The 11,615-nt window shown below is 34.9% G+C and overlaps 1 protein-coding gene across 14 annotated transcripts in view; it reads right to left on the bottom strand.

Annotated features, from left to right (window-relative positions):
- The window catches only part of LOC106881457 (protein-L-isoaspartate(D-aspartate) O-methyltransferase), a 59,285-nt gene that overhangs the window by 39,302 nt on the left and 8,368 nt on the right, over window positions 1–11,615 (bottom strand). For all 14 annotated transcript variants that reach the window (XR_001410859.2, XR_001410860.2, XR_008264343.1 and 11 more), the window contains exons 2-5: window positions 8,739–8,875; window positions 8,531–8,635; window positions 6,179–6,391; window positions 5,002–5,171 (exon numbers count right to left, since the gene is read on the bottom strand). Coding sequence is in view for 5 of the 14 variants with exons in the window: in XM_014931843.2 (XP_014787329.1) it covers window positions 5,002–5,171; window positions 6,179–6,391; window positions 8,531–8,635; window positions 8,739–8,875 (625 nt within the window). In the remaining 9 variants the exon portion in view is untranslated. The remainder of the gene's footprint in view (window positions 1–5,001; window positions 5,172–6,178; window positions 6,392–8,530; window positions 8,636–8,738; window positions 8,876–11,615) is intronic.

Genomic DNA, 11,615 nt, shown 5'->3' with positions numbered 1-11,615 from the left:
GGCACATAAAAGACACCATTTCGAGCGTGGCCGTTTTCGTGCGGGTGACACGTAAAAGCACCCACTATACTCTCTGAGTGGTTGGCGTTAGGAAGGGCATCCAGCTGTAGAAACTCTGCCAAATCAGACTGGAGCCTGGTGTTGCCATCCGGTTTCACCAGTCCTCAGTCAAATCGTCCAACCCATGCTAGCATGGAAAGCGGACGTTAAACGATGATGATGATGATGATGATATACACACTCACACATGTACACGCACATATACATAAGCATACAAACACATTTACATAAACATACACACACACAAATATATAGTTATATATACAGACACACCGATACAAACAAATATAAATGGATATAGGATGGATAACATGTAAAGTGGTTTGGAGTTGTAAGAAAAGTGGTATCAAGGAAGATGATGGGTGGTGTCTTGGCTCTCTGTTGGTTATGATGACGGGTGAGCCAAATGACTCAATCATCTGAACAACCTGCATGTGAAATGAACTTGCAAGTGGCTGAGTACTCTACAGACCACACACCTGTTAGTATAATTCTCAGGAAGATTCAGCATGACACAGAATGGGACCAAGTCAGCCCTTTGAATTACAGGTACAACTTACTTTTGCCAGCTGAGTGGACTGGAGCAACGAGAAATAAAGTGTCTTGCTCAAGGACACAATGTACCACCAGGAATTGAACATATGACCTTACAATTGTCAGCTGAATACCCTAACCATTAAGCAATGTGCCTTCACTGGTAGTGGTAGAGGTGGGTGTCTTGCAGAGAAAAGAAATTGGGCAAAGGGACCAGTTGTGCATGTGTGTACGTACACACACTGAGCACTGCCAGAAGTCAAGTTTTATTGACATGGGCAGATTTTCTCATAAACCACATACCCCTTTAAGGACTGTGCCAAGTCTTCATTAAAGGCCTGCGATATGTAGGAGACCGACTGGGGGAGCAATGCCTGACATCGCCACAGATGGAGGAAGCAAGTTAGGGGGGGGGGTCGACATATTTAAGAGAGCACATATTCTGCATGAAGAATTTAAGCATGCTGCTCAAAAGCACACTGCTGGTGTAGTGAATGGGGAAAGCTTAGTTTGCAAAGTTTGCAGTTGTGTATGCTTGTCAAGAGCAGGGCTCATTAGCCACCAATGGAGCTGCAAATGCAAAATATAAGTTAGTCCTAGAGCACACAATCTTCCTAAAGGTCAGCAATGGTCTTCCTCAGTCATGAGTGGATGGCCATCATATATATATATATATATATATATATATATATATACACACACACATATCATCATTTTAACATTTACTTTTCCATGCTTGCTTGGGTTAGACAAGACTATGTTGAGGCAGGCTTTTCTATAGCTGGTTGTCCTTTCCATTGCCAACCCTTGTTTTTGAGTGAGATAATAATTTCCAAGTCTAACAAACAACAGACCAGGCATATTTACACAGAGAACTGGAAACAAACTACTGTAGAGATGAACCTTTTGTTTATAAAGAGTTGCATAACATGTCAAGACTTATATGTCAGGTATTACGTCAGGCTTCTTTTAGTTTCCAAATCCATTCACAAGGCTTCAGTCAGCCTGGGGCCACAATAGATGCCATGCAACAGAACTGAATCCAAACCCACATGGTTAGCAAGTGAACCTCTTCACCTATACATAAACACACACACGTGTACAGTTTGCAAAGTTGTATGTAAAAATTTTTTTATACACAAGGATTTACATAAGGGAACCTGTGTGTGTTTATATGTGTGTGTGTGTATATATATATATATATATATATATATATATACACACACACACACACACATTCACTTGTGTATCTTATATAAGCATACATACAGACACGTAGACAGCCAATGCTCACATGCACTCATCTATATAAACACTTATGTAGGTACATAGATACAAGTGTATATACGAATAAATAAATACATATATGTGTGTATGCACATACATATACACACAGATTTCTATATGCATAGACACATATATATTCATACATATGCAAATAATCATAAATATATACACACACATACACATACCCACACTAAAGCAAGGTATAACTTTCACCTTTACATTTAACACCGTACAAACACAGATATGTTTATGTGCAAATATATATATAATTACATCTAGGATACACAGATTCAGAACCATGTACATACACAGATATGCATATTCAGAACAAGCAGAACATCAGTTGAGGGTTGTCACTGAAGAGAATCCATGCAAAATAACTGCAAAGGTTTCAGAAGAATACAGGTTTTACTTCTTTTTTTTAAACTTTTTCCTCACATGAAAAGTTTAAAAAAGTTTCACAAATGTGTGCTGTACAAGCAGGACAAATTTTTTTTTTAAATTTAAATATCACAATAAGTTTGTTCTGCACTATTTTTGTACAATAAAAATGGATTCCTTATGAGAAATGTTAGTATTCTGCACAGTGGCTAGTCCAAGGTAAAGCACTAAAATATACTTTTCTACACTGAAGCTGCATCAAAAGAAGATTATGGTAATTGTCTGGTGGTTGCCACTATTATTTGAATCCTGGTAAAACCATCAACACAGCAAAAAAAAAAAAAAAAAAAATTGTTACCAACAAATTAAAAAATTGCACAAAGAACCGCAACATTTATATCCAGATTTGGTCTGAAAAGAACGAATTCTTCGCCATGACAGCATCCAGCTACATGTCTTACAAATGATACTGCAGGAATTAAAGTGAATTATAAAACAGCTTACTCTCCAACTGACTACCATTTTATCAAGCATCTCAATATAAACGGTCTTTGACCCTTTAGTGTTTGCATTATTCTGCCAAAATTAATGCTTTTTCATCCACATTGTTTTGAACTAATCATGCATTATCTTGTAGCTATGAGATTTTGATGAGGTAGCTGTTAATTTTTAAAACGATATTGTAGGGTTGGTATGAGAGACCAGATTTGGCCAGTTTGAACATAAAACAAGCAGAATACTTTTGGCCGGATATGGCCGGTTTAAATGCTAAAGGGTTAACACCCATACAGAAGCTCAAAATGCTCTCAAAAAATTTATCAGTTCCATAAATCCAGAATTCTATGTTATTGGAATAATTAGACTTGTTTCTTGTTGACAAAAAAAAAATGTGTCATGATGGCTATATATTACTGATATAATGTCATAGTCTGAAATAACTTTGCCTATTGTTATACAATTATGGTGGTGGTGCCAAATGCAGTGCTGCAGTCACGGCATGCTGCAGTCATGGCATGCTGCACTCCTGTTTTGTTGTCTTCTAGAAAAACACATGAATGAAATGTGATATACAATTGTATCCTGTACTATTATTCACAATAACAAGACACCTACATTGAAATTCAGTTTCACAGAAATGGAATTTCAATTTCAATGAAAGCAGATAATATACAAGAAATTAAGAAAATAAAAATAAATTGTATAAATAGTTTTATGTGTATGTAAATAGTAATGGTGACCAGCCTCAGTGGATGTTTGATTATATCTTGAGGTTTCATGCAATTCTGGGGTAAAGGAAACTACTTAATCACTGGCCCTGCTCTTAAGAGACTAAAATTTCAATCCTAAATATAAAAGACTGGCAGGTATATTGATGTTTAAAAAGAAAAAACAGAAATGCACTTAGATATGAGAAATGCCCTCCAAGTTGGAAAACTGAATCAAACATTTTCTAAGTGACAAGAAATATCTGCTATGTGATGGAACCAAACAATATCAAGATTTATTTGTTCTAATTTTATCATGCAACAATAAAAGCTCCTTCATTACACCATTGTTCAATGTTAACATTTTTAACTACTATCACAAATAATGGCATCACAGTTTTTTTACTTTTTTTACAAGAATGTGGAGAATTTCATATCGAGAAAACTGTTACGTGATTCCTCTTAACAGTTGGGGTAACATATCTGCTCAAACGACCCACATGCCCACCCACACACAAACACACACTCTTATATGATAACAGATCAATTTGCTCAATGCTTCCAATAACCAATGACTCCTTTCATTGTAACTGTATTCAAGTCCAACTTGTTGTTTATCTCCAGATCAACCTTAGCTGAGCAAACCTATGATGAAAGATATTCCAGTGTTGACTATCCTGTCTTATTTTTGCAGGGTGTCTAAAACTACATTATTCAACACACCATTAATTTTAATTTTTCGATGGTAGGATATAAGTTGGTGATTTGGCTGCTATTTTTAACAGGTCAAACTTACAAGAAAGATTCTGATGTTCTGTAAAAAGAATGACTGTCAGACACAAAACTGCTAGAATGAACATTCAAGTATTTTAAATTAATAATGAACTACTTTTCTGTTTCAGTGATCATATCACAATATTTATCCAAATCAAATAAAAATGTTTTTTTAAATACAATACAGTCTACAATGCCAAGGGTGGGACAGCAGACACCTTTAAAATCTTTAATTCCTGTAGCACAAGTAAAGTAGAGGTAATAGGAGATATTTTTCTTAAGGTGCAATTATTGCCATTACCAATCACATTTAATATTAGGTAAACAATATTAGGTAAAGAATAGGAACAATTTGCCCCTATAAGCACCAGCAGTACTGTAAAATAAGTTTCTTGACATGTTATATTGGGTTTCACTTATTTGAAAAGTCCTAGGACATCCTATCCAAGACGAGATTTATTTCTCATCCATTGTAGGTCTTGAAAACTGAAGATAACCTCCTGTCATCAGAACTATAAGCCCAAGGGCAGCCATTCTGGTTCCAGGCACCAGTATTTTGCACATTTAATTTTCAAATCAGTTTGATAAATGAAATACACATTACTGTTCTAACAAACATAGATTCATCTGGCTTCATTACTTTAATATATTAGTTTGTTTTAATAACAATAAAGAAATGATTACTGACTTTTGCAATTCAGTTTGAATAATACCACCAGAAAAATCAAATACACCAAATAAATTTTTAGGAATTACTCACTTTGGCCATTGCTTTTCTTTGCTTGTCAGTGGAACATAAATTACTCCCATGTGATTTTTCTTTGTTACTGATCCATCTTCATTTTTATCAATTTGCTGAAGCATTTGGTTCTCTCCTTGACCTCCCACAGGGATTACCATACGTCCACCAGGTTTCAACTGTTCAACTAACTGAAATCATGAAAATGAAAACAGACAAATGAAAGTTCAGTTATTAGAAGTCTATATAAATATATAAAAAAAATAGTATAACAATTTAATAATTATTTGATACATAATTCCCCACAAAGTAGAATAAGATTAAATTAAAGCAATGGCTGCATTTGTTGACTTTTCTACACATGATAGTAAAATAGATTAATTTATGTTTGTTAACAGTAAATACTAACTTCCAGACAAAAATTCTAAATATCAGTTCTGGAATTTAGCCAAAGACAGAAAGAAAAAGAGAGAGAAGAGGGAGGGAGGAAGGAAGGAAGGAAGGAAGGAAGGAAGGAAGGAAGGACTGCTCTGCACTGAAATTCTAGATATATAGACAGGTCCATCTTGTTGCTTCTTACTCTGACTTATTCATGAGGGCTCAAGGAGCTGGAGAACACCCAAAGACTAGAGTTGATGGCTATGATAAATACAGCTGGTTGCTGCCTAACTCATGAAGCACTTTCTTTAATGATAAGCAGTTGATTCATTTTACTTCATTTCTTCAATAGAAGCAGCAGTTAATTCATTTTATTTAATTTCTTCAATAGAAATATGACATAGGGCAGAAAAGGGCTTTTAGTCTAATAATACATGATTAAAGAAATACTTTGCTACTTTGTAGTGCTGAATTCATGCCTTTATATGAGCATGGGCAATGTAAGAGAAACCTGTATTCCTTAAGAAATGAGAAACCAATATTATAAAACATTTAAAAGCTATTTGAATTATGTTTTTCTTTTTTTACTTCTTCAAGACAGAATGATTAAGGAAAAAATGTTAGATAATTATACGAAATTTACAATAGAATTGAACAACAAATACCTGCTCACACTTTAATGTGAATATTGAAAACAAAGAGCACAAGAAAAACACGAATCTCCTATGTTTAATCCACCGTCATATTTGTACATTTAATTTTGCTTCAAAGTGGAAATAAATATTAAGACAAAGTACAAGAAATAAACAGAAATTCTTACAGAATCTGGCAAAACTGCAGCTGCAGCTCCAACATGGATAGCATCATAGGGAGCATCTGGCTTGTATCCTAATCTTCCATCACCAACAACTAATTTCATCTGACCCTTATCTAGTAAGAATCCAAGTCGCTGTTTTTTCTTTACATTGTCAATTGAGGACTGCACCAACTTGTCTATATGATCGATTCCAACAGCCAAACCAGTTTCCCCAACCTGAAAAACAAAAATTGAAGAAAAATATAATACAAAAATTAGGTGGAATTCTGGTTTAAGGACCCTATACAGCCCTTCATAACTTTTTATTTTTTGGAATTTTCAGAAATTTTTTTGCAAATGTATGTTTTACACATAGGAATTCATATGACTATGCATAAATAATTTTGTGTGTGTGTGTGTGTGTGATTTAAGATAAAAGACACTTGCCCAAGGTGCTACACAGTGAGACTGAATCAGAAACCACATGGTTCGAAATGAAATCCTTAAACGCACAGCCATACCTGATCAAGAACTAAACTCTGTAATTGTAGTCTCTACTGATTGAGGAATAAAACAAGCCAAGATTATACTGGTATTGTTACTAATACTTAACAAAGAGTATCTTAATGCATTTACTACAAGATGTCACCATTTTAAAATGATATCAATGCTTTTACAATAAGTCTCATATTAAGATTTCTATTGCTCAGTCAGCGATCATATTCAAAGACAAAATAGACCAGTATTTAGATAAGGGAAATCAAAGGATTCATTTAAATAACATGAACAAGATGCTATATCTTACAGTGGAGATGACAAAGGACTGAGCTGGCTGGCAACACACATTGCTGAAGAGTCCCTGTTAACTTATGCAAGCAAGTATGGTGAAACAGAAGATAAAAGCTTAAAAGCATTAAAAACTAGCAATAATGATGAAGACTAAGAGTCACCTGCATCTGAAACTGTAGTCCAATAATCCCAGCTAAATAAATATCTTCAGCTCTCACTACCTCACGATACTTTCTAATTCTCATTTCACTCATACCCCACCCCATATCTAACCAATGTACTATACTGTTAATGGAGGAATTTCAACCATGTTTCATGGTCTGCTACCACAACAGCTCCTTTATAGGATCCAGTTAGCTCAAGACATCATCAGGAGGAACCACGTCCAGTTTCGGCCCCTACTCCTCTACCGTTTTGACGTGGCGGGGCCCCTCCTTTCGGAGGTGTCTTCAGCTCTAGTGTTGGGTGCATGTCTTCTTTCACTGTTTGTGACTGTTCTAATTCAACTGTGGAATGTCCCTCGCTATGGTTATTTTCCAGGAGGTTCTGGCATGCCCTCACTCTATCATTTTCTCATCCCATCAATCTGTTTCTACAGTCAGACTCTCACCCCACCAACCCATTACTATTTCTACCCTCATACTATTGTCCCCTCAAACTACCCATCTTGTCTCCTCTTCTGTAATTTAATTTCTTTAGTATTGGTCTATACTTTGAGCAAATGAGCATTTGATAGAATTGTGGGAACTCTAAATACTCTCTAAGACTTTACAGTCTTAAAAAGTAGAAGGTAACTTCTTTAGTGCTGATACCACAATAAAATTTACCCAGAAACCATCTAGCAGAGTCAGGGGACACATCAGCGCCAAAGATGAGCTGACCTATATGACCAGTCCAACTCATGCTACCATGGAAAGCAGCTGTAAAACAATGATGACAATGATACCATTACATCATAAATATACTTCAGATAATTAAAACCCAATTGATCATGAATAGTACATTACAAGATATATAAATTTTGGCAATAAAATAATGTTTCTTGTTAATTGTAAGACATACTGCTGTTTAATTTGCAATTTGGTGCTTAGTAAGTATGAATTAAGCTTTCCATTTTATTCCACTAAATACGTTATCCAAACACATAGTTTGAAAAATATGTTGTTGTTGGCACTCTGTCGCTTACGATGTCGAGGGTTCCAGTTGATCCGATCAACGGAACAGCCTGCTTGTGAAATTAACGTGCAAGTGGCTGAGCACTCCACAGACACGTGTACCCTTAACGTAGTTCTCGGGGATATTCAGCGTGACAAGGCTGACCCTTTGAATTACAGGCACAACAAAAACAGGAAGAAAGAGTGAGAGAAAGTTGTGGTGAAAGAGTACAGCAGGATTCGCCACCATCCCCTGTCGGAGCCTCATGGAGCTTTAGGTGTTTCCACTCAATAAACACTCACAACGCCCGGTCTGGGAATCAAAACCGTGATCCTATGACCGCGAGTCCGCTGCCCTAACCACTGAGCCATTGCGCCTCCTCTTGAAAAATATAATCCCTATAAAAACTGTTAAATATTTTCTTTTACTCACCATCAATGCCATACATGCAGTAAGGTATCCACTTCCAGAGCCAACATCAAGAGCACGGTTTCCATCAACTAAGTGATTTTTTAACAACTCCAATGCATACGCATGCTAAAAATTAAGAAATTTAATAAAGAAATTAAATTCGAAATGAACAATTTAGAAATCAGTAAAATGATATTTTTCACTTTACATTATAAAATGCAGAACTTACCATATGCGGAGCACTTATTGTAACAGCATATCCAATAGTCTGTGGAGAATCAGCATAAGGGTTACGCTGACAGAAGTCGCCACGATCAACTGCTTTCATTGTGTCACGAACTCTCTCTGATTTGATTATACCATTTTCTACAAAAAATATTTGGAATATTCATAAGCATAGATGAATAGCATTAGAATGAATAAGTTTGGTCTCAAATATATGGTCAGGAATGTTAGGTAATGACAAAAAAATATATAATTATTTTATAGGCACAGGTATAACTGTGTGGTAAGAAGCTTGCTTCCCAACCACATGGTTCTGGGTTCAGTCTCACTGCATGGCACCTCGTGAGCGGATTTGGTAGATGGAAACTGAAAGAAGCCATCATGTGTGTGTGTGTGTGTGTGTGTGTGTGTGTGTATATATATATATATAAAAGCATTATTACTGCAAGATTTCTAACTAAGCAAGTATAATATGAAATTTTCTTACCCTTCTTTTATTTAAATATTTTATATGTATGTGTGTATGTATGTATGTATGTTTAATCCCTGTAACTTAGTTGTTTGGCAAAAGAGACTGATAGAATGAATATTAAGCTTACAAAGATTAAGTTCTGGGGTTGATTTCTTCAACTAAAACCCTTTAAGGCAGTGTCCCAGCATGGCCACAGTCAAATGACTGAAACAAGTAAAAGAATATATACAAGTGGTTGAAATGGGGTTCCTCTGAAGGACTTCCAGAGTAATGTTACTTAACAGGGTGGGTAAGCTCAGAGATCTGGGATTCTCTCCCAGCAAGGACACCACTACTCTGCATTGAGAGGTCACAGCTCTAGCACTATGGACATATGATTAGAATGTTAGAGGAAAGAATCACAAGATAGATTCTTCAAGCTGAGCCAAGCAGCAGGAGGCATAGAGGTAGATCAAGAATGGGATGGTTGAATGATATCCATAATTTCAGTTGATCACACTTAGGAATCCAACTGGAAAGTGTAATAATGGTTGCTTCTGAAGGGACTCTATGGAGGAGGTGGTATGAGGACTTAACCCACTACAACCTCTCAGGAATAATAGGTGGAAAAGATGGATGAATGACTGGATTACATAATTTAGATAGAGAAGATATATAACGAGCTGACTATAATAAAAAAAGGTGGACATTTGATAATTGAAGGAATCAAGAATTCTAGCTGAAAAAAAAAGACTAAAACATAATGAGTATTTGATGAAAAGTGACAGCATTTTTGACAAGAGAAGAAAAAATATCTGAAAAAAACTGCAAATTAGAGTAGATAGAACTATTTCAAAATGAATTAAAAGGAAAATTAGATAGCAATAGGCCTTCAAATTACCCATTTTATGCACCTTTTGTGGTTAACTTACTGGTTTAACGCAATTTTGAAGAGACATATTCAAATTACTAAAGAAATGTTACTTTTAAGAATTATTCTTACTTTGGGATATTTTTTTTTTTGAAAAGGAAACATTTTTTTTTAAAAATTGAAACTGGTTTAATCCTTTAGCATTCAGATTACTCTGTTAAATGCAATGTTTATTTATTCACATTGTTTTGAATTAATCATGCATTAGTCTGTAGCTTTAAAATTCCAATGAGTGGCCTGATTTGGTCAGTTTGAATATAAAACAGGTATGTATAACCTTTAATTTGTGATTGCTTGGAATAAATAACAGCAAGCATCAATATAAGGGAAATTGATAAGAGAAATGTTATTATTTTTTTTGAATGTCGAATGCAAACTGAACAGAATATATTAGTTGTATCAGTATCATTCAACCAGGGTAGTGGTTGAATATATTAAGTCCACCATTTCGTCAATCGTAGCGGCTTCCAAGCTTCACCAATTCAGTTCTCAACTAAATTGCAAACTGTTGATAGTTTTAAAGAGGACACCTCCTCGGCTACATTTTGGCATAAATAGTTTGAGATTTGGTTCAGTAGAAAAAAAGTTACATCAAAATATGTCAGACCTCAAGTGGGCAGTAAGGCAGATATTCATCTTCAATTAAAAATAAACTTTTAAATTTTAAAATAAAAGTATACTTTTCTTAGGCTTAAATTATAGAAAAATGCATGAGGAATTCGGAATCGTTAGTCGCATTGAACAAAAATTAGTAGAAAAACAGTTATGAGGTAAAATGTTATGAAGTTTTATGTAAGGAAGTAAGAAGTTATGTATAAGCAATAAGAATAAAGAATATATTTCTAAAATGAACGTTTACTTTCTAAGGCGGTACGCTGACAGAAACATTAGCGTGCCAAGTGAAATGTTTAGCAGTATTTCATCTGTCTTTATGTTTTCAGTTCAAATTTCACTGAGATCGACTGACATACAGATTATTTAATTAATTTTTTTTTAACTAAATTCTTTCAAACTTCCAATACTGGTAGAATGTGTCACATAGAACAGGGTTTACTCTTAATGTTTTTTGACAAAATTTTGTATTTTAGAAATTATTTCGTCAGAAGTTACAGAGTGACAATAGACAAATTCGTGTTTGATAAGTGCCAATACACGAAACTCTCAGCTTTTTACTTACTCTCTAACTTCTGCCAATGATATATATACACATTACATATATGTGTAAAAAAAATTTCATTACACAATTGAACCAATGAAAGAGCCTCTACCTGGTCACTCGACATGCTAAAAATAGCAACCAAAGTATCTCCCTACCTAAATCACACACCCATTGCAGATTATCCCTAAAAAGACAGTTTGCTGAAGGCTGGAATGTCTTTGATGACAGGTTTGCAGTATCAGGGTTGAGGCTAAATAGCAACAACATTATGGTAAATTTCTATATTAACACCCGCATGATTTTCACTAAGAAAAAAAAAATTTGATTTTTTGCATAGAAT

This window comes from Octopus bimaculoides, chromosome 6 (genome assembly GCF_001194135.2).
Source record: "Octopus bimaculoides isolate UCB-OBI-ISO-001 chromosome 6, ASM119413v2, whole genome shotgun sequence".
Lineage (NCBI taxonomy): Eukaryota > Metazoa > Mollusca > Cephalopoda > Octopoda > Octopodidae > Octopus > Octopus bimaculoides.
This window is presented reverse-complemented; position numbering and strand designations above follow the sequence as displayed.